Genomic DNA, 24,937 nt, shown 5'->3' with positions numbered 1-24,937 from the left:
AGGGAGAGATTCTCTTACAAAACTTCTGTTTTCACAACTAGGACAGTTTTACTACATTCTTAAGAACTAATGCTAATGTGAATAAGTAAGAATATAGGCCCTAATAATGCTGTGCTGGAAAGCAAATTTGTAGGTTCTAACTATGAAGGGGAAGGAAAGGGAAAGTCACTGGAATTCTAAGAAAAAGAACAGAGAAACACCAAAAAAAAAAAAAAAAAAAAGACCTTATTTTCATTGCCCTGTCCCTACAAACCTCTGGCACTTGTGGAAAGATGTGTGCTGGAAGTGTGGAGACTTGCATACCGGCACCCTGCCCGCCACAGCCTACCAGTATTTTTTTATTCTTTTCCACAGTAAAGTACAGCAGTGCCTGCTCCTGCTTTGTAGTTAGAGAGCAAAACTGACCCAATAATTGACAGCTGTACTGGTATCCACAACGTTACACCAAAATCAGCATCCATATAAGAGTGTCTGTAAGCTGAGCATCACTGCAGCAGTTAGCATGCAGTTCATGGTTTCAAGCTTTCCTTTCCAACGATGCCATGTAGAAACAGTCTTTTACTCCCATTAGTTTAAATTGTGAAGGTGCTGACCTAGCACAAGGCTACAATTGCATTCTGCTCATCAGAATCAGGTGGGTTTCCAACCATGCAATGAAACATCAAAGCTAAATTTCTCGCAATTGTGTAACTTCAGCTTGCTGGTTTCATCAATATCCCTCCTATATTACCGTCTCACAATCCCACTTCTACAATTCCTCTCTAAAAATGAGGCACATCTTCCTCGTGAAATCTTGATTAGGCATCCTGACAGCAGTGAGACCAGGATTACAATCCTGTTTCTCCCTTACAGTGTTTAACTTTCAGTAATTTCTCCATGTTTCAAATACTGTGCCTCTGACGTAGCACATCATTATATCAGCCAAATTAATTTAAAATATTCTAATGTAAGGTAATGGCTTTAAACTCCAACAGGGGAGAGGTTCAGACTGGACATTAGGAAAAAATTTTTCACAGAGTGGTCAGACAGTGGAATAGGCTGCCCAGGGAGGTGGTGGAGTCACCATCCTTGGATGTGTTTAAGGGTCATTTAGATGAGATGTTGGGGGATATGATGTAGGGGAGAACTTTGTAGAGTAGGGCTGATGGTTGGACTTGATGACCCCAAGGGTCTTTTCCAACCTGAATGATTCTGCGATTCTGCAATTACAGTCAAAAATATGTGGAACTGTTGTTGGTAATGCTCGGAAATTCATGCATCTCTGCCGAAAACAGCCTTCATCAACAGCTGAGTTTCCCCCAGCTCAAAGCTCCCTTCCCTCTCAAGCATCAAAAACCTGAGGCTGCTACCACACACACAACCCACTGCACCAACACTTCTGTGAAGCCTTTGGAGTCATCAGCTACTGACATGAAACCAAAGGAATAGTAAAATGGAAATGCAGACCACCATACATTGCCCACTTTACTTCTCTGATGCAGAGATAAATTTCACTCTTACAACAAGTAACAGTCTGTGGCATAAAAAAGCCACTGTAAAACTAGCCAGAATTTGAAGCTTCAAGTTGTAGCAGCATTAGCTGCTGTTCAAAATGCCTTCCTCCCAACAGAAAGCCATACTCCACCAAACAGCCACGACGACTATTAGAGTGAGGATGGTGGTAAAAAGTATGTTAATGGTGAAAAAGGAAAGCCTAAAAGTAGCGTGTTGAGTTCTAGTAGTGTCATATAATGAGACTGCAAATGAAAAAAGAGGATCTACATTTAAGAGGTTTCTCTTTATTTCCCTGCTGGCCTGAGTCTAACATGCTAGCTCTGTGGAAACGTTCACAGCTACCTTTTATGTACATCAACTCTAATATTCACAATTCTACTGACATGTAAGTGTAAAGTGGGGGTTTTAAAACTATTTATTTTTGTCTTGCTTTGAACTGACAGTTCTTGAAATTGGCACTTATGTGACCATATGCATGTACACACAGATTCAAATGATAATAGCAGCTACATGACTAATTGCAGAAGCGTGCTACTTAGTCTTCTGCATTTTATCCCCTGATAAGACAAAATCAGCATGCTGTTAGCTAAACGAGCAGTAACTAAATAAAAAGAACAAAGAACTCCTTTGCAACGTTTAAAAAAAAAAAAACCAAAAAACAAACACTGTGCATTTTAAACGGCATAAGATTTCATCTGAAAACTAGATTCTCAGGTGTCGATACTACAGAGCCTGCTGAGATTCCTGAAACACAGAAAGAAGATACAAATTTATTTTAGTCATTCCTGAAATCTCAGTTATAACATACCAACTTCTAATTAGAAGTCTGACATGGTAATTAATTTAAGCACGGAATAACCCATAACCTTTTCACTGTTCAGTGATTACTAGCAAGATTGTAGTCACAGTAAAAACAAACTCCAGAATTCTCTGAAAACATGAACTTTAATACCCTGGAAATGACCAGCATGTGTCATCTCATTACTTAGCACATTTCAGGCAAGAACAAAATTTATTGTTAAAAGGATAAATAAGGAAAGAGGAGAGCAACGGAGACTTATGCTACATAAGTCTCAAATGAACCAATACCCCCATGAGTATCAGCATGCCAGGGATCCAAAGCATTTCTAATCAGGCCCATTTCTCTGAGTCTTTCTTAATTTGGTCTCCAAACAAAGAGAAAGGTTTAGGTTTCTACAGCACTTGGAATGAATAGAATCCGATTGAAGTGAAAGTCAACAATAGTTAAATGAATTAGGAAAAAGTTTAGGGGAAAAAAAAAAAAATCTTTGGACACAGCATAATAACCTCTAATACCCTACAACAGGAAAGCATGTTTGTGCTTGCTGTTCCTATCTACAAACTTCTGTAGAGGCATCACTACTTCTTCCTTCTTTGTTTATAAACTCCCCACGGAGTCTCAACGTTAAGAGTAACACTTCTTTGCCTGCCAGTATTATCTGAGACAAAACTCAGTTAAAAATCTGTAGTTCTTATCCTTCAACTACTAATCTCCCTCCGCAGGGATTTTTTTAATACATTTTTCTCATTTTGGTAGTTCCGTAATTTGTTTTCTACTCAGTATCAGTGTGTATTTTCTCTTTGCTGAAGTTTTTAATTGAAAAAAGCATCTTCATTAGGGAGGGCTCCAGTACTCTCTGTTATTAGAAAAGAATGCTGGTACCGTACAATGAAGATTTCTGCTATGAAAGTAGTTAAGTATATGCCTTTAAGCTATGTGAATTTGAGAACCAAATTAAAATCCTTTCTGGAACAGCTATCTCTTACTTGATATAGGTCATCATTTTATTATTTGAAAAATAACACAATCAGAAGCAGTCACTGGTACAACCGTATTCATTTGGAACAAAACTAGACAGAAAGCAACAGGAGTTTACATTACTGGCACCCTTAGAAATATTTGTCAATGCTACAAAAAGGGATTTAGAAAGACTTCCCAACAGATGTATTTCAAACACAGGGTATTCAGAAGCCTAAAAAAAAAAAAAAAACCAAAAAACACTTTTGCTTTTACCTTTTATGCTTAAATATACTCTGGGATATCTTCTCTCAATAAACTGTTTCTCTTGTATAAAAACATTGCACTAACATACTGAAAAAGTGTTAAAGCTCATATTTTACAAGTTCATATAATGCAGAGAGGTTGTGGAACCTCCCTCCATCCTTAAAAATACTGAAAACTGGACAAGGCCCTGAGCAACATGATGTAGCTTTGTAGTTAGCTCTCTCTGCACTGAGCAGGGTGTCGGGCTGGACGATATACAGAAGCTCCTTCCTATTTTAATTGTGCTGTGACTCCAATCCCTTCCAAAACCAACTGAAAAGAAACTGCAGCACATGAATGCAAAGCATTACAACCTATCTGCTAACAAAATCTGCTGCTTTTACCTACATGGGATATCAAGCAGCAAGCATTTGTCCAACTCCACATCCACATTTCATAGTCTCTTAAAAGCTGTTTTAATAGCAACATTAATTATTTGAGGTGGAGAAAATCAGTAAGTGGGGACCAAAGATGTGTTACTGATCCTCCTCTTGGTTTCTAGTCCTGCTTCTTGAAGGCAGTCTGTCAAGAAATACCCAGGAAAAAGCAGACAGCAAGAACCTCATAGTCAAGACTGATTTAGCAGGTAGTGTCATTTCCTGGCTCCATCTTCTACCTCCATCTGGTGAGGCTGCCTTTCAGGATTACAGAAAGACAGTCAAACCAAGCACTAACACAACAAAGAGTGAAAGCCACACTTGCCAAAAGTCAATCATGAGTAAAACTCTCTCTTTTTAGGTCTAAATGCTAATTCCTTTGGCATCAGATTCTACCTGACACTGTTCAAAAGCAGGTGACGTGAAATAGCCATCTACTCGATGCAGTGCTCATCAGAATGACAACATTTCTCATTTACAATTTTTGCCTATTAACTTTTGGTAACATACTATTAATATAGAACCAATTGGGCATAAACATCAAAGCTGTACTAGATCAAACAAAAATGCATACATATACACGATTTTTTTTTTTTTAAAAATTCTTAAGCACCTTTAATAAGTCATTTATAGAACAGGCTGCTGTACAGCTATGGCTAGGAACTGCTGTACACCACTTCTTCCAAACAGCATCCAGCCCTTTATGCAAAATGCAGAGAAAAACAATTTCACTCACACTTACTATGTAACAGACAGACACTAGAAACAAAAGTTTAAGTTCATAACTTAACTTGTAAAAAATAAAAATTAAAAAAATAAAATCAGACATTCTTCACCAGTGATGCTTTTATTTTTTGCATTTAGTCAGCAAAACAAAACCAATTCTTCCTATTTTTGACTTCATAAGCAAATATTTATTTCCCAACATCACGGGATTTTGCAACAGGAAATATTTTAATACAGGAAAATATTTTAATACATAAACTATGTTCATGAAGATATTTTTCAGTTTGCTAACTTTAATGATGAAACTACTTAAGGTTATCACTGAGGTTTTTTTAGGAACAAGCAAAGTTTACTTCTTAGACGTAAGTTCTTAACTGTGTCCTTTTAAATGTCTGTGCTACCTAAGTACGTAAAATACAAGGGAGTTACACAGGTTTTAGCATATCAGGTCAAACCATCACATTTTCAAGTGTTGCACGCTGCCTCTGGCAGAAACCATTAACTAGAATTTCAGAAAATAAAATACCCATAATGCATCTAACTAGTTTTGTAGAGTTTTTCTGCGCACTTTAGAAAAACAATCTTGCCATCAACAAGTCTAAACTACTGCAGGTAATACAGTTAGGCATTATTAAAAGTTCTTAGTCTTTAACAAGAGCACTCTTAATCAATAAAAATGTCAAAGCCAAACAAGTTTTGCTTCTTTCTTCTACTTGATCATACCAACTTGGAAATTCCCTCTGCTACAAATTACCACTTCCAATCCTTCTATGCAGTCAAGTCCCTCTTCCTTTACAGGGAGGGTCAAGGTGAAACGTTTGCGATGTAGAGCTGAAGCCTTGCAGTTCCCTATTTACCAAGCCCTCCAGACAAGAAAACTGGTGCATATGAATCAAATACAAGCAACACTAATGCATTAATGACTGACATGTGGCAGACACACAGACACACTGATGCAGCTTGACATTAATGGAGAGATTTGCCTGCGGTCATGCACATAGAGAGGGGGGAAAATAGACCCACCTGCCTCATGTTTTAACCTGAGTATGAAATCAAATGTCAGACAAGATTAATTAGATGCCTAGAGTTCTATTCTTTTCTGTTGATAGAAAAAGCAGATTTCCATAATGTGAGGAAGCATTTATGTGGATAGCAAATCAGGTTGACGTTGAGGGAAGGTTTACTTTATTGTGAATGCTAGCTATGTGGTGCTTGTCAGTGCAATTACTTTCTACTCAAGTGGTTTGCTTTTTAACATTTTATTATCTTAACAATAAAAACCCTGGAAGCAATAATTATTTATTATGCTAATTCTTTAGCTTTTTTATTATGAATTTCTGCCAGACCATTAAAACTTGCTGTTTTCCAGAAATAAACCAGATTTATTAATATTCCACCAATTAAGGAAAAAAAAAAAAAAAAAGAGAAGGCAAAAACAATCTCTGTACTGGTAATTAGTACTAACCAGTCAATTTGTACACTTATCAGCTTCCCCAAGTTCTGTTTTCATTTATTCAATACCCAACATTTCAATCAGAATGATGTTAGAGAACAGCTTCAAAACACCAAGTCCACTGCAGCATTTTTTATAAATAATGATTTAAGCAGTCTGAGAGGCAGCAGGGCTTTAGACCACTCTGAAAATACACTATACTCAAGGACTGCATTTTAATTATGGAAACCTTTTAGAACATCCCTGTTTTATTAACAGTAAGTGAAAGACTATAAACAAGGCTTCAGTATGCACCACTTCTTCTCAATCCTGCCTAAAGCCCTCAAGGGGAAACAGCTTCAACGTGCTTTCATTCCTCCCCCCAAGCATTCTCATCTCTGAATGCCTCTTCTCACCAGCTTTAAAATTCATTTAACATAACAACCATATAGTTATGCTTTTTTTCTTCCCTTTTTTTTTTTAAAAAATATACAAGTGTTCCCTCCTTTAGGAATAAACACTAAGGCCACAGCTCTCAAGCTCCCACAGCATAAATGCAATATAGGAGACCATAAGCAAGTCTAAGCAGAAAAGCACTGCAACTAAATGTACCTTGAAAAGCTCTTAGTTTGCAATACTTTTATAAAGCTTCATGTCCATGCACAAACTGTCCCTGCATTTCACGCAGTGACAGTGGTAGTAATCCCTGGAAAACTTCTAGAACAAATTCCCGAGCTCAAAGCACAGTTCTCTCTGAGCCAATACAGCACTAGCTTCCTCTATGGCAAAGATGCAATGCTTCGAGGTTTGTCAGAGGAGCCCTTCCAGATTCAGCGAATAATACCAACTCCCATGCTGTCATGCACAAGAGCAGAGCCAGGTTTCTCCATATCTCTCTCTGCTTCTGAAACAGCTTTCTCCCGTGCCTCCCACTGGGAGATTCTGCCCATGGCAACAGAAAATTCCTTATTAATATGTAATATATACCACAATTAGCACTGTAAAGCAGGTAGTTATCTCACAACTGTCCTCCCATCCCCTCCCACATAATCACAAAACTTTATTTACAGGGGGGAAAAAAAAAGGAAAAAAAAAAAACCCACACAACTTACTCAAAGTCCCAATCACTCATTCCTGGCCTGAACCACTGGTATGCCATCACCCACTGGATGGGCACAACATCAAGGATGGGCTCTTTAAGCACCTGGAAGTCTCCCTCTTCCCATATACCTACAATCCAAACCAGACAACTGTGCTGTTCCCACCGCTGAAGGAACAGATGTAGAAATGAGGCAGGTATCAAAAGAGGGAAGGAAGGCACATAAGTAAACTCTTGCTACAGAGCAGCAGTAGGAAGAAGTAAGCTTTGCTGGAGCGGATGCTCTGTAAAAAGACAGAACAGGTTGTGGATGGAGCAACTTTTGCCCAAAAGTGATGTCAAAACTTAAGTCCAAGCTCTGCGGTACCAAGGTGGGACCATACTAACCAAGTCTAATGACATGGACCAGTTGTCGACTAAGGTGTAATCCAGATGGGCTCATGGTTACTGAGTTCAGGACAAATTCTGTTAAAACTATGACTCCTTGTTATCAAAGTGCCCTACCTCTCATGTACCCTCCCAACATCATCAGCCACTTGTGCTGAGGGTTCAAAGAGCATATTTACTCAAACTCATATTCTGAAATCTTATTTCTATCCCAGTTCATTAAGTAGATGAAGTCATCACATGGAGCACAGATGTAGAAATATACAGAGACCCTCATAAACACCAAAGTCCCCAGCTACTCCATATCTGTAGCTCTAGTGGCCTCCTGCTATTTATTGGAACCAGCTTCCCTCCCAGTCTCAAAAAGTTGAGAAACAACAGCAAAAACTTCAGTGGAGGTATTTTTTCGCACCTAGTTATCAGATTATTATCAGATCAGGCACCACATCTGAAATGCTTTGAAGAACACCAATGAAAATATAAAAATTCAAAACACCACCATTCGAAGACACAAGATACATATTCCATTCTCCGTATCCAGGAATAGTATAACAATACATTCAAGCATAGAAGTTCTCGAAAGTCAGTTAACAGGCCACTTAGTTATTTGTTTAAATGAATAGCTGCAGCTGAAAAGGAAGTTGTTACACACAGTGCTACCACCTCTGAAAGATACAAAAGCATGACTCAATGTTCTGCTTCGGGTTGTACTACCTCCAGTAAAAGACGTGTACTTAATAGCGATGTGAAATAACGCTGACCTTTCTAATTTGCTCTTCCCATTTTCTATGGGAACCTGTCTTCTTGTACAAAAAGAACACAAAAAAACAACTGTAGGAACGCTACCGATGTTCAGTTACCACCTCTCATCCTAAGGGGAAAAAACAAAACCAAACAAACCCCACAAAATAAATAAAAATCAATCAAGGTCAGGCTAAGAAAATTACCAAGACGATTTAACAAAAATCAGAGTAGAAGGACACACTTCATAAAGTACTTTTTAAGCACAGGGTCTAGACATGGAGGGAAAAACAGCAAGCGGGCAGGGATGTGGATACAGAGAGACTTGGCAGCCTAGTCTGTCCTCTCCTGCTAATACACACCTAAATCAATCAGAAACAGCATCTGCCTGGCCAACCTACAAACCAGTGTCAACACAAGGGAACAGCAAGATAACCAGTTTCCTGGATAACACCCACCAGTGCCTTACCTGACAAAATGCAAGGCTGGGGGTGCATGTGTGTGAAATCCATTTTTACAAGGGACTAGAGCTCTCTAAATGGGCATGCAGTAATTCACTTGCCTTTTTAAATACATACACAGCATATCGCTTTAGTCCCTCTCAGGACATCAGGTTAGGCCTGTAAGGTTTATAACATTAGTTCAGCCTTTCTAACAAAGTATGTGCCTCAATGACCTGCATTATTCTCTTCTACAGAAGAATTGGCCCGTTTTGGTACAATCATTACATTCCTAGCCACGCCTCTGACAAAGTATGTAAAAACCTCTGAAGTTCTGTCGTTCCTGATCCCAAAATTATTTCATCCGCAAATCTAAGCCAGTGCGAGTTGCATTTGTTACCAAAACATAGATAAGGTAAATTGTGAGTTTCAGCATGATTGCCCCCCTTCAGCAGAAATTTAGAATGCAGTGCTCTTAAGATTTGGTCTCAAGATATACTGCATTTGAATAAGTCAAATGTGAGAACTTTTTTGTAAAACGTACAAAACCTCTCTCAAAAACTATTCACCTACCAAAATAATAAGCATGACAATCAATTTGGGAGCTACACAGAAACCCCTAACAAATACAGCCTTCTACAGACACACCTGAAGACAATCAGCTCTTGGCAATGACTTTTGGCTGTTCTACTAGCAGTAACATAATGAATATACAGTGTGTAGGTTGAGAGAACCAATGCACATGGAACAGAACAATGCAGAAGCCTCTGAATTTTCTCTCTCAGGACAGACACCTGATTTTTTAGTAATATACTCTACAAAGTAGAGTACTCTACAAATTATATTACTAAACATAATGCAGAAACAGGAAAAAGCTCTTTACAAATACAAGATGATGTGACACAAGCTATATATCCTATTATTTTCATTTATTGTCCATGCATTTCAAATGGCATTAGTTTACAGCAGTAAAAAAGCAAAGCCATTAAGTACATACAGGTGCCTGATAGCTTCAGGTGTAAAATAAGAATAGTTTCTCACAACAGCTTAAAGTGCTGTTGTGTAGAGAGTCAAGCGTATAGATTAAAACTTGATACCGTTGCAATTCTATCTCATGTATACACAGGAAGATGTATGGAGTAGCTGTGAATATTTTCTCTTAAAGAAAATTAATTACCATGGGTGCAATATTCCGGTATCAAAAGCGCAATAGTTCACAGCCATCTTCCACATCAACATAAAAATTTATGGCAAGTGATGTCAAAATCCGTTAAGTCCCACTTACTTTGTTTATTACTGATCTGCCACTGGAGGCAATCGGCTCCATCTCCAACTGGGCTGCATTAGCAGGCTAACTCCAATGCAAAGTCAGAGTGGGGAGCATTAACCACCTCTGAAAATAGTCTCAGTTGACCCAGCTAGATTTGCACAGAAACAGATGAGGAGTGCTCATGAAATCTAGCAGCACAGCTGAGTGATAAGGGCAGTATCCCCCATCTCTAGGTGGGTAGTAAACACCTTTGAAAATAAAAATTTAACTCAAGTGATTTGTTAGAGTTCATCTACCTGAACTCTTACAGGAATAGACCTCTACAAAACTCATTATCCTGTTATATAACAGCAGCCATTTTAAAGCTTTTGCACGATTTCAGCAACTCCCAGATAGCTGGACCTCCGCACAGTGTGTGTACAGAAGATCAGAGTAACCCTTTTATATTCCCAATGCTGACCTCACTTCAGCCAAACACAAAATCCTACTGCTTTCAGATACCTGAGCGCCTGCTTGGAAATCTTCAACTATTCTCAAAGTCACCCCGCTTTTCAAACTTACGATTCTGTCGATACTGTAGAAGGCCGCAAAAGAAATCAGTTGCAGTCTCAGAGCTATGCAGCTCTGAAGATGCCAGTAAAACTTGCTCCTGTCATTAAATAGAGACAGAACCCAACCAGTATTCAGCTTCCCAAAGCTCTGTGATCTAATTCTACACAAAAGGCTTAATAAGGTTTAGACTCATAATACAATTAGCAATTTAGCTCACAAATTAGACTATCTATTAACACTCCAGCAGAGACATCAGCCATATGAGGATTAAGAAGGAATCTTCTGCTCTCAATATGCAGTGAGAACTTGAATTCTTTAATAGACCATTTCAGCTTTTGCACAGGAGAATACGTATGGCATTGTACAGAATGATGAGAGCATGGCCAGCATCCTGCTCATATACTGAACTTTCATCAATAGGAACCACATTGATAATTATCACAGGAAGTACAGAGTGGGAACTTTCAAGCTCATCTTAAAGCACCATTTTGACTGGTAAAAACATGTACTGATAGCACAGAATACACAGCACGTGCATTTACATGCATTGGAAGTGCACATAAAAACAAGGGCAAAAATTAAAATGTCAGCATGGGCAAAACACAGGCCAACTAACCCAAGGTATGGATATTATACAACATTTAACTACAGGATTCAAAGAAGCAACCATTTTCTAAATCTTTGCATACATTTATTCTATATCTATTAAGAAAGGAAGCAGATGTGTTTAATACAAGATTTGACATCATCTTCTCCCCATAAACAGTGCTCAAAAGATTTAGAAAAGAGCCGATACCTCTAGCATACATAATGGCACTCTGTCCACACAGAAAAAATACTCCAGATGAATTTTCAAAGACAGGCTGATTATGCAAAAATCACTCTACTTATTACCAAGGAACTAAAATTTCAATTACTGTGTCCAAAAAGCACTGTTCCAATTTCCAGAAAACTATACTTGTAACTGCATTTCTACAAAATGCTGATACTGGTGTGTTCATACTGACTTGTGTTAACACCTGATTTACTTGCAATTATTGTGTCAATAGGAGCTTTTTGTAATTACTTTCATAGCATGCCCAGAACTGACTGTATTCATCTTTAGGTTTTGAGCTTGCGTTTGTATACATAGTGCCAGTATTACTAATTCTTTTTAGCCTGAAAAACAAACAAACAAAAGTCCTCATCAGTTTACTTCACACTCTAGTAAAAACTGTTCACACCCAAATAATATTATGAATAATGTCCATCTGGTCTGAAATCTAGATCTGGCCATAGCATCTCATTCTCCACTAGCACTGCCTGCTGTTGCTATTGAGTGTTCAGTGTGACTGCACTCAGTGCAAAGTAAGATTTAAACTTCACTCACTCACAGTACTTGTTCATAAGTACATGCTTTGCTGGCATGTATGTCAGCACATGCATGGAACCATTTTGATCTTATTTGTTTCAGAAAAGAAAAAAAAAAAAAGGCAAAACACCTAACTTGTTATGAATAATACTCAGGCAGCCAGGAACTGCATCCCCAAGCTTCTGTCACAGCTCTCCCAGAGGCTCTGGGGCTTTCTTTAAATGTGCACACAGATGTCCATACTGTAAGGGCAACAGAGTGGCCCACAGCACCACAGGATATCCTAACCAGAGCTACCATCCTCCAGTCTCAGCTCTCTTCTCAGCTCAGTCACAGCTGCCCAAAGGATGTAAGCAGCAGAGGAAGGCACAATTGATTTGTAGAACATGATGACGAGGAGCATGAGGAGCAGACATGAGCAAAGAAAAGGAGGTGGAGAGAGCACAGGAGGTGGCAGGTAAGCAATATATTCTTCAAGATGGCCTGATGGTTAACAGCTTTGTTAAATATGTATGTTATTTGCTGTGGAATAGATAGTACTAAAGTGCAATTTTATACAGAGCTGAAAGCAGGTAAGAACCCTCCCTCTTCCTCTGCACAAAATTCCAGGGTACACAGCTCTGGCAGATTACTGTAATTGGCCAATTCTTCTTTTTATTGCTAGACCACTGTGTAGAGTCAAAGCACTGAAATCATGTGAATGGGGCTGCTGGTGAATGTCACGTACTTGCTCAATGCCAGTTTCAAGCATACAGATCTGATTTTTTTGCAGTTCTGCTCCCAAAGGTCCAGAAATACACATCATCTAATTCTGGCATACAAGCCAGAATTAATTTTTCACTGCTGCAAATCTAGCACGGCACTCTGCAGTTTGTGAAGACTTTAACAGAGCGTGTTCTGAAAAAGTGTGATTTCTCACTCACAGTGAGTGAGTGGTTCCTTAACTGTGGTTTGCAAAACTTCTGTGATCCACCCACTACGAGCGCTGATTTGAAGCAAACAAGCCTGGCAGATACTACACTGAGGCAGATTTACTGTGGACCAATTCAGGACACTGTGAGTCTATATTCATTTTGAAATTGAGATCTTCAAAAATACGGACAGTTTTCATTACAAAGTCTTTGAGTTTGGGCTACACATCAGAAACTGATGCATGCAGAACTGACAGGCAAGCAATAACTTTCAAAATACAAGCTTCCATGTTGCAGCCTAAACTGCAACCCATCGCATGTAACCAAAACCTCCGAAGTAGTTCCTGACTGATGCCAGAATGAGTCCACAGCTGCCTTCTATTTCCATTCATCACTAAGTCATAACAGGTATCTTCCAAAACAAAAATTTAGACTTCCAAAGACTGTACCTGTTTCTCTGAAGAAATCAGAGAAAGAATTTCAAAAGCAGAAGACAGTGCATGCACAATTTATGTTCCCTAATTCCCCTTGAAGCGGCCTTTGCAATACAGCTAGACCAAGCCCAGTCTTTATCTGAACTTAGTCTGAACATGTGCAATACCTAAGGCTTCACCCCTACTCCCAACTCAAAATTACTATCAGCACTTCAAGACTCCAAGCCCACTACATGACAAAAGAAGGTACAGATGAATAAGGCTGAAGCATACATTCAGCAATGGATCTGTCAGTGAATCAACCCACAAGCACAGCAGAATGTTTGGCTATGGTTGAAAACAGAACAGAAGTAGCTGAGGAATACTATTCTTAAGCGGTTATTTCCCTGCATCGATAATTTTACACTAGATACCGGACTATACCTTGAAGAACATTTTCAAGGCTTTTTATGTTCGCACCTTTTTGTGGTCATGTAAAGTTTTTAACGTGGGTAACGTTTAACTCCCCAACATTCAGGAAGCAAAGAAGTAACAGATTCTGGTGCACAAACTAACTTTCTGTCAAGGACTGTACATGTAGAGATCCAGCTCTGAAGCTTCTGTGAGACTCGTTTAAAAACCCCAATACACGTCTGCTGTTGCTCGGTGGCTGCTGCAGAAGCCAGTTTTTTATTTGTCAAGAGTGTATTTCAACTTGTCGTGGGCTCCTGGGCCCTACGCAATTTCAGTGCATATTTGCTTGTCTCAAACACTTAAATAAATAAAACAGCCAAACCCCAGTGTTTTCCAAATCCCCAGATGAAAATGCTAGGCTAATTCACTTAAATCCCTAGCCTAGATTTATGTAGGCAATTCTAACAACAATTCTTAAAGTAAAAATAAATAAAACACACCTGATGAACTTTATATAGGTCTTCAATCCGTGTGCTTTGCTGTCACTATAAACAGAAGGTAGTAATGCTGGCAATATACAGGCTTCCATTTCGCATTTTCAACCTCTAAGGTTTTAAATAAACATTAACTTCAATTGTGGTTGGTGGGTTGGGTTTTTTTTTGTTTGTTTCCTGTGACACTCACAGACCTAATCCCAAAAGGTTGCTTTCATATTTAGAAAGTTGCTTGCAAAAGTTTTCTCCTGAGCTAGGACTGAATCAAGATGACATCTCTTGGACACAGTAAAGAGGGCATCAACTGCACAATGCCTTAAAATTATTACTGGGACAACAATTTATCTTACATAACTGAGAAATTACTTCAGTAATAGCTGTCTCTGCAGAAGTTAAAAAGAAAAACAGCTTAAGTGATGTGTTATGTAAAGTGCTTATATTAAAGCGTTGAATGCAGTGCTTTGTAAAATAATCTTCATCTACTCTGCAGAATTCAGAAGAGGTAACATTAAAGGAAAAAAGGCTATAGCAATTCTCAGTCATTAACGTAAGAACTACCCCACCGAGTACTATGGTTCCTGGAAATGTCCACGACTGTCTCTATCTCCTAAACATGTGACAATATTTAAGCACATTGCTGAGTTTCTAGGGAAAACTGAAGTTACAAGTGTTGACAAGTGAGTGCTGTAGATTTTCTCTACATACATTGGGGGGTTCTGAACTGTTACCTCCCCCCCCCCCTTTTTTTTTTAATGGAAATGTAGCAGATTTCTCAAGCATAGAAAAAAAAATCCTACCGGTCAAAACTAAGCAAAAACCCACAAGAACAGAAAAGCCTGGCTGTGAAGATCCTCACCCATGTCACAGTCAAGTGACAGAGCACAGACTTAAATCCAGGTTCCCTACACCTATGTAGGAGTTCTGATCACTAAGCAACTGACTGTTACAACTGGAGTTTTCATGCTGTGCTCCAGTGGTATGATTCGTGTTAGGCTATGTCATCCCAACGTGAAACCAGAAGAATCTCCAGTCTCAGACAGTTCCACTGAGAGAAAAATTATTTCCTGGTTAAAATTATATGACACATGTTAAAACAGTTAAATAAAAGACATCTTATGCTATCAAAATAGTAATAACTTCCAAAAATTGTAATCATCAGAACACTGTTGATCCTGAATTATACTGGTCGATAGAAACATCACAGTAATTACAGCAAGTTCTATATAGTCCTATACAGAGATGCAAACAGTGTCAGACCTGGAAACAGATTTACTTCCTCGCAAGTTTCTACCAAGCCTGTGAGCACAGGCTGAACATGCTGTAGAGTTGTTAGGGAACACTGGACTTCTCACAGTGCTTTTATTTACTAGAAGTATGGAAGAGGAAATAGGTAATGACGACATTTTACTTTTCAAACATAACAAATATACAAATCACATAAGAAAAGACAGCAACTAAACCAAACAACTACAGAGAAAAAAAGTTATGTCTGATCTGGGGCCTAACACAGTTCACTGAGATGGCAATTGACTTGCATGTTTGTTTTCAACTGTTAGCTGAACTGTTTGTTAAAACAGGAAAAAGCCGTGAACATGAAAATACCAGAAGTGAGAGCAACGGGAGTTTCTATGCAGGTAGAGGACACTGTGAATCCCTTTAGGAAATCTCAGCCTCTGCTTCAGTTATAACCCGGTAATATTCTTTCTTCAAAACTGCAGATCTGTTTTCTCCACATACCCTCAGAAACTAGGTAGACTTGGTAACCAAAACTTAAGATGTGCATGTAGATGTCCATTTTTTCATCATATATTACTGCATCAGCAATAGTAGAATTACTAAGCATCAGCTCCCAAAACAAGGAATTGTTTGACCTTAGAGGGAGACGAAAGAGGAGGGAAAAAAATACAACCCCCCTGCAAACACCTCTGTTGTGAGTACACCATGAAAAATGCAGAAGTCTACTAAAGAGTAATAATTCATCACCTTTTTAAGACACGGACATACAAACTAGTGCGTAGATTACAAGCATATATACAAGTATGTAGGCGCACGTCATGGATGGAAATTATTTACTCAGTCTAGTCTATATTCCCCAGAAAAACAAACATGAAAACCCCCTCTATTCATTTACCTGTAAGAACAACTCCGTTATGAAAACCTCAAGACATTACTGGTCCACTATCCATCCATCTGAAAGTGCACAGAAACTCCTGTAATATCCTCCTTAATTTTATGTTAAAAATCTCATCAGCACAACTGAACAGTTCTTTCATCTAATCAGCCTACCTTTATGCACTACAGAATCAAAACAAAGGGCCACAGACTTTATATTCTATCCAGTATATTACTTTCAAAAATAAAGAGTCTAAACAATATTTGATTTTAGAGTTAAGAATAAAAGAGGCAATAGGATTCATGGTAATAAAGCACAATCTTTCTGAAAACTTCCCCAAAATAACTGTGCTATAAACCTCAAAGAAACCTAAACAACAAAAAACACCCCACCCTCCCCAAAAAACCCCAAAACATACAACCCTGCTCTAATACAGGCATGTGATGCTCTATTTCATTCTCCTAGAAGATGAAGAGCTGAAGTGATGAAAGAGGCAATTAGCTGTTTAGTTATTGCAGAGCAAAACCACATTTCTTGTGAACAAAAAAAGTGCTGTAAAAGATATTTCTAATAGCTTAACATTAAAGAAGGTTGTTTGTTTTTAAAAAAAAAAAAAAAAAAAAAAAAAAAGGGGGGGCAGGGGGGAAGCCAAACTACCCCTCAAAAAATCCCTACTGTAGCCAAAACTTACTGCTCTCTAAATCAGGACAGATTACACCTGAGGGGAGGGAGAGGGGGGGAAGGGGAAAAACCAACACACTCATACGCAAAATGTTGGTTTTACACCATTCCACAGAAAAACATTAAAGATTCATTAACATCATTACACTTAATCATATGTGTAAAGATAATCAACTATTGCTATGTAAAGCTGTCAGAAGACATTCAAGCCTTAAACATATTATTAAAGACAAACATGTTCAAAACAAAGATGACAAAAATACGAAAATGTGAGTAATTATAAATCCATTTCTGTTTTCCAGATGTAATTTAGCTGCCTTTAGGACTTCAGCTTTTTCTCTACAACATCTTCTCTTCCAGTGAGGTTCATCTCTTACACTTTCAAAAAAAAAAAAAGGTGTATCTTCCTTTGCACCTTTTTCCCCAAACACCCTAATTATAACCTGTTCTCAGAGCTCCTTCCTGCTAATACTGCCGTGGTTTTGCCTGAATAAATGTTTCCTACCATTGCTCCCTATGTGGCAAAGGGTCACCGTGGAGTCAAACATTTCTGGCTGAGACACTTCTTTCCTATTCTCTGCAGCTACTGAGCATGAGTATGTGTTAGAAGCATAAATACACCTTTATTTTTACTGTTATTACTCTCAGAAATCTGGGCACAAAAATGTCTTTCCTTCATTTTTAAAGCATATGTGGGGACTTACCCTCTGTACCTCCTCGTAACATTAATGGAAGTCACATGGCTTAAAAACCAACACATTATTCCAAAATCAGTACAGAATTCCACTGACAGCAACATTATTTCTGAAAACAATTATTTTGAATGGAACAGAAAGCTTCTTAATAGGCTGTGAGAAGACATATGTGTTGTGAGAACACAACACTTACGCTTTTCTTTAAGACAAGAATCAAGATGGTTAAGATACAACCTTATCAGATCTCTACAGCAATAACCCTTGCATTTAAACTACTAGGAAAGTAGTGACAATTTCTTTGTAATTTCATACTTATGATTATGTATTTTTGTTATATCAGAGCATTCATTCATCCTTCTGTTGAATACTAACACTGATACTGAAATCAGCCTTTTACAAATGATTAAAAGTTCATTTGTATTATAATCAAACTGGTGTAAACAAGCCACCAACAGATGAAAATTCTCTAGGTCACAAAAATCCATCATATGTTTTCACACCTCCCCAGCTCCAAATACACCTGCATTCTCATAAAGCCGAGTTTACAGCCCTTCCTCTTTCTATGCTTCAAAAAGGGGATTTAGAGATGCAGCTACACCTAGTGATCAGCAGCAGATCACAGCAGGCCAAACTCATGAAGACAAAAATCAGAAAGTATGTGAACATAGTGGGGTGTAAAAAATGACAGTAAAATTTAGTGCTAGACTTATTTTTTTCCCAAAAATACATGACCATATGCTCCAAATTAGGTTTGGTTTCTTGAAATCCTTTTTAATACATTAATAACATTACACATTAAATCAGAAATACAGATCTGGAAGTTATCAGCAAAATCACATGAAATAAAGAGGATTCTCTCAATTTTTTCCTAAAGAAACTGAGCAGATAGTTCAGCTACATTCACACATCAACAAAGAACTTATTCCTGGGAAAATTTTCAGAACTGCTTCTTTACACAAGAGTCATAAAAATGTGAGCTGAAAAGTTCATGTCATTTTCTGGGGAAGCATCTTTAAAACTTAGTGATGTAGCTACCTCAAGTAAGTGTTTGACAGTGATACTAACGAGCTTTAAACACAAGAGATATCCCTCTCAAACAGCACTTCCTTTAGCATAGAGTTGCAACATGTGAAATACAGGATCAGTTCACAGGTCCTGACCCCACAACATCACTGGACTTCGTTCTATCAAGTCTACACCTATTATCTTCCCCTGGCTGAGTCTAATGATGTGAACTGAACCAATTGTCTCAGCAGTAATGTGTAAAACTGACCTGGCCACTGTCAACTAGGCTGTTTGACACATTTGCTGACCATCTCAGTGTGCAAGTGAGCGCACATGAAAAATAAACGATCTCCACGTTTTTTCAGGTCAGACTCAAGCAAAGTTAGTGAGATATACTCGCTCTATCCTAACATGTTTTGCGATTTGCCTGATGATTTGGTCTCTCTAGCTGTCAACCTAGCAACATCTGTGAGCACTAAATATATTATTTTTTCATATATTATATGCTGCTGTATTGTTTCAGGACACTGATTTGTTTTCCTCATGGATTCTGATGACTGCTAAATCATGGATTCTGATGACTGCTAAATCATGGATTCTGATGACTGCTAAATCATGGATTCTGATGACTGCTAAATCATGATACCAAATAAACATTACAGGATTTTTTTCGCCCTGTGTTATTACATCCTTGTAATATTTTGTAGGATTTTTTAATTTCTGATGAGGTTTCTTTACTAACTTTTGACACTAGAACAGGACCAGAATAGCCAAATAAATAAATTTTAAAATTCAACCCACATACCCACCACACAGTTTCTTTTTTGACAAACTGTGCCACTTCCAAAGCCCAGACTCTCATGTTTATCTCAAGCATTCTAAAGTACATCCCAGTTTACAGGCGAACACAAACTTTGTTTCATCTGTCAAAAGTTGTTTGTTTTTTTTTTTTTTAAAAAAAAAAATACTTATTTAGAAGCCAATTCTTCCAACATGCTTCCATTAATTTGAGGGACTGACTATTTTAAATATGAACACTCTTAGGTGTAAAACACAAACCAAGTCATTCACCTGACAGCGAGAAGTTTGGTTTGACAATCTTCCCCCACAGCTCTCACTGTTTAGCAAGGGCTAAGGCCAAGTCCGCCCCATGAACTTTAACTGGAATAGTTTTGTTGAAGAGCTGACAACTGTGTCAGCCACTAATAAAGCAGCATTTTCACTAGCATATGTTACTTTCCTTAGGAAGTGCAGGACTTGATGGATGCGTGAAGAGGAAGGAAAGCAGGTGGAATAAGCAATGCAAGCAAAAGCAGAATTTGTTAAAATGAAATACAACCACACTTGGAGCTCTTTGCTGGTAAAGTGATCAGAATAGCTACTAAAGACTTCCAAACAGAGACCCTGAATACTCCGAACAATCTCTTTAAACAGTTAATTATACCAGAAACTTTTTATTTTCTATACGTTGCTCTGAACGCCAGGAGCTTCATTTCAGCTGGGATAGGACCTATGAAGACTTAACCTATATTCTTTCTTTTCATCTTCCCTCTCTGCAGTCACCAAACAACATCATCACAGCAAGTTTCAACTTCAGCATGTCAAAATTCTTCCTTACATCAGTTTTCAGAAAATGTGATTCTTGTTTTTAGAGTGCCTACACCCAAAAATGAAATAGATGAATAAAAGGTACAACATCTATTCAGAATGCAAGTTTTTGTATTTTTAATCCATGAAATAGCTTGGGGACTACTATTCTCTATGTAAAACCCTTACTAGTCACTAGGAAAAGTAATTTTCAATTTTTGTGCGGCACTCTTCCTCCTGTTCTTCTCTTCATAATTGCCACTGAGTCCTGGTGCAAAGTTCATTATGAATGGCCTCCTACAAGCACTTTTAGTCAGTCCGTCTGTCCACCTGTATCTCTCTCTCTCTCTCTCCACAATAGGACTCATCCCTTCTCAGAGAAAAACTAAAACTTGTTTTAAAACCAGTACCATAAAAAGCATGTTAATATACAACCTTGTCGCTTTCCATAGCAAAAGAGAAAATAACAGCCTAATAATAGCCCTCCCTCGGTCAGATTTAGGTTATAAGCAAGAAGTACCGATTTCAGAATTCAGGCTGTGTGCAAATTTACATCTGAACGCAAGGGCTTCATAAAAACACAATTTCCAAGTTCTATTACACATCTCCTTGCCTTCAATTTAAGTTCCCCATTTTGGTATTTGACAGAACTCATCTCATCCAGACCCTTCATTTTATATAAGGCCTAATATTTAGCCTTATAATGTCCCTTCTAACTTTCCACATCTCTATGTTTGACCTAAATCCTTTATACAGAAGTGGATTGCTTTCCCTAGCCTGAATAATCTACCAAGGAGATGAAAGAAGGAAGACAGTGGAGTCAGGTGGCATTTCGTAGCACATGAACACCTCGTTTCAAGAACCTTGGTAATGTTAGCATTCAGTGTTCGCATGGGCCCACTTAATAACATTTATGTTAAAATTATAAACAAAACCCAAGTAAATTAGGTGTGCTACAGTTTCTCAGGAAGGAAATAATAAAAAAACCCAACTAAACTAAAAACTACTGTTGCAGAAACACCCCAGCTGCTTCAAAAAACCTTAAACAGCATTGTCCATTTAAGACAATGTTTTTAGTAACATCTCTTAAATTCAAATTCATTAAACCATTTGCTTCTTGAACTGATGAATCCAGAATTTTAAATTCTTTAGTTAAGGACTCAGAGAAAATCTCATTGTTATTAACTGCTAAGCTGCTTTCAAAAGATTACTTGAAAGCTTCCAGGCCTTAAAAAGCCAAGATCTGATTTTTCAGTAAGATTATTTTCTAAATAAGAAACTCAAATAAAACAATAGCTGACGGTAATGTTAGAACCAATCTCTGTAAAACAAATCAGTCATTTTAGAATAGGGTAAAAATAAAAATGGAATTATAAATGCCAAAGATTACTTAATTCACCCACTGCTATTCTTTGCTTAGAACATGTGTGGAGCTGGTTTTGTTTCTTTTTTGTTTGTTTTTAAACTTTTTCTAGGTTAGTCATATAACTCCCATCTGCAACAAGGGACAGCTATTACAGAAGGTAACTACTCAACTCAAGGACGGATTTTTCTGTAATTTAATTTCTACAACACTGATGCATCAAGCTTTTAACAAATGCAACAGCAATTTCCCCCCCCCAAGCAAAAATGACTCCCAGGCACACACTTCAAATGGTGAAGTACAAAAATGGAAATTTCACCAGTTTTGTTCTGAGTGCCAAGAATCGATATTAAAAAAAAAAAATCTGTACGTGCATCTTCCCAAATAATCTTTATATTCAGTATTTAACATATATGTACATATGCACACACAGGGAGAGAGCAGGTCAGATTCTGCATCCTGTGACATACTTTGCAATCTCCCTGAAGTGTTTAAATTGCAGCCTCTGTTAAGGAACGCTGGGAAGGGTTGGAATCACACCTTTTAAATAACAGTAGGCACAGGACATCTCTGAATTGTTTGTGTTTTATGTTACAGTTCTTTCCACAGTGTGTGGCAATAGAAATAAATACAACAGATACCTAACACTAATGTGGGATTGATTGTTCTTCAGCAACACGAACAGCACTTTAATGCTGACCCTGGTATACTATCAGGATAACACACGCACAAGTCCTTTAAATATCCAGGAGACAAGAGTTGCCCCATCTTAACTTTAAACAAGAAGGAAGACAGTTCACGCAGGTCAGCAATGAGTTATGGATTTATCTTTAAAAAGCGGGAGCTCTCACTGAAGTCTGGACACTAGACTTCCAGTATTAATGAGTTATAGGACTAATATACATGAGTTCAGTTCTATAACTCACTACAGAGCATAGCTTCATCCTAACAGGGCTGCTTAGAAAAGATTTCATCATTATTATATATCACCTCGGTACAAAACATTTTTCTGCCCAGGGATCTTCTGTCTCATCCGCAGTAAAAACGCTGGAGAGAAATTAGGGGAAATGCAGGCTGCATATACAAAAGGTCCCTGGAACCTAACATAAAATAATTTTTTTAAAATTTTTTAAAGAAGTTTAAAAACAGACCAACAATTCCTAGCCATAAAACTTGGTTTAGCTACAGTGCTGCATAGAAGCAACGTGATGTACAAAATATAAACTATTCTGCAGTCTGAGCAACGAGGAGAGTCAAAGTATTGCTTCTCACCAGATCAAAGCACACTTCGCATGAACTGAAGACCAGATGTCTTCAATTTAACGTGCTTTGCAGTTGCACTAACTTCATGTTAGGAACAAAACAAACAAAAAAATCTGAAGTGACTCTTTGGTGAAGCACACAGAACTATTTCACAATCTAAAATTCTGTCTAAAATTACGGGTTTCTTCAACACATAAATAGGACAGGGGTGCAGGCAGAGGACTCGAAGACCAAGATAACAGGTCTGAGACTTCAGGGAACAGAAAAACGCTGTTGATGGTGCACTTTGCCGGGCTCTTCGCTGGACGGGAATCCCGACACCCCGCAGACGCGGGCAGCTCCTGCCCTGCCCTCCGAGCTGACGATCTGGGGGGGGGCTGCAAAAAACGAGGGGCCGGCGCTTTTACCCCCGGCTCTACCGGCGTTTGAGTCGCACCGACGGGCAGCGGGAAAGGCGGGGAGCGAGCGAGGAGGAAGGAACCGGCGAGGCGGGGCGGCGGGGCTCCCGCCGGGGAGGACCCCAAGTTTTCCTTCCCCCGTGGCCGGGCGGAGCGGCGGAGGCGAGGGCGGCGGGGGCTCACCTCAGCCCTTCGCCTCCCGCGCCGGGGCAGCGGGAAACTTTTCGGGAAGTCGGCGGCGGAGAAACACCGGAGCCAGCCCAAGTCCCGCCCGTCCCTCCAGCCCTGCCCTGGGGCCGACCGAGCCCCACCAGCCTCCCGCCCTTCCCCGCAGGGCGCAGGGGCGCAAACCTAACGGCATCCCGCCACCGCCGCCGCCTCCTCCGGACACCTCCCTCCCCCTCCATGTACACAGCGGCTCCGAAGCGTCAACCCCGCAAAGGGGACGGGGATTAACAAAAAAAAAAAACCAAACAAACCAACAAAACACCACCAAACAAACAAACAAAAAAAACCCACCAAAAACCCAACCCAAAACCCAACCGACTCCTAAATCACGGCGCTTGCCCCCTTGCCCCTCCGCCGCACCCTGCCCTGCCCGCCCCCCGGGAGGGCTGCCTGGCCCCGGGGCAGGCGAGGCGACTCCTTACCTGTGAACGTCTGCGCTCCCGCCGCCAGCAAAACTCCAGCCAAAGTAACCAGGCAAGTTCCAACTTTCCCCATATTTCCACCCCTTCCTGCTCTGGATCCAGCGAAGTGCCAAAGTGTTTGCCAAAGTAGGAGGCGCCCCTCTCGCCCCCCTCCAGTCCGTGGGGCAGGCGGGGAGGGGGGAACCGAACTCCCCGACCTGGTGTCCTGTGGGCTGCTTCCCCCTCCTCGCCCTCTCCTCGCTTTTTAGGGCAGGGAAAGAGGGGTGCAAAGCGGCCGGGGGCTGCCGGGCTGCCTGCCTTCCTCCGGCCGCTCGCTGCCCTCGCCCCCGGGGGCTGCGCGGACGCCCCACACCTTCCGCGCCGCTCGCCTCCCCCGGTGCCCAGGCCGGGTGGGGAGGGGGAGGGCGGGAGGGGCACCCTTAATCCCGGAGTCTCCTCGCGCGGCGCCGCCGTTAGTCCCGGTTTAGCTGGGCTCCCTGTCTGACTCGCGGTCCCCCCCGGCAGGCAGGCAGGCTAAAGGGAGCGCGGAAAGTCACGCCCAGCCGCCGGCGCCGCCGCCGCGCTCCACCGCTAGAGGGCGAGGTGGCGCGGGCTCGCGCCGCCGCCGCTGAGGGGGGGGTTTGGTTACGGCCGTCGCCTGCGGAGATGAAGCGCTGGAGTCTCCTTCCCGCCGCTTCCCCCCCCCCCCCCCCCCCCCGCCCCCCTCAGAGTGGCTTTGTTTGCAGAGGAGGCAGCTCCACGCCTGGCAGGACGATGTCGAAAGTTCCCGGGCAGCGGGGGAGAGAAGGAGGAAGCGGGGGGGGAGGGAGGAATTTAAGAAAAATCTCAACCGAGAGCGCCTCGGTAACTTTGGCGCAGGCTGGCCCCGGCGAGAGCCGCAGGCGCTGAAGTTGAGGCCGCCAGTGGCTACCTGTCCCGCCGGGACGGGCCCTGAGGGAAGGGCTGCCGCCGCCCCGAGCAGCCCGGCCCCGGGGCAGCGGCCTCGCTCGCCCCCGCCCCGCCGCTCTGGCGCTGCC

At 40.3% G+C, this 24,937-nt stretch overlaps 1 protein-coding gene across 6 annotated transcripts in view; it reads right to left on the bottom strand.

Annotated features, from left to right (window-relative positions):
- The window catches only part of PTPRM (protein tyrosine phosphatase receptor type M), a 506,702-nt gene extending 482,315 nt beyond the window's left edge, over positions 1–24,387 (bottom strand). For all 6 annotated transcript variants that reach the window (XM_074821657.1, XM_074821666.1, XM_074821694.1 and 3 more), the window contains exon 1: positions 23,922–24,387. In XM_074821657.1, coding sequence (XP_074677758.1) covers positions 23,922–23,994 — 73 coding nt within the window. In that variant the 5' untranslated portion in view covers positions 23,995–24,387. The remainder of the gene's footprint in view (positions 1–23,921) is intronic.
- Between the last annotated feature and the right edge of the window lie 550 nt (positions 24,388–24,937).

This window comes from Strix aluco, chromosome 1, assembly GCF_031877795.1.
Source record: "Strix aluco isolate bStrAlu1 chromosome 1, bStrAlu1.hap1, whole genome shotgun sequence".
Taxonomy (NCBI): Eukaryota; Metazoa; Chordata; class Aves; order Strigiformes; family Strigidae; genus Strix; species Strix aluco.
Note: the sequence above shows the minus strand (reverse complement) of the source record. Positions and strands in the feature narration are given on the sequence as shown.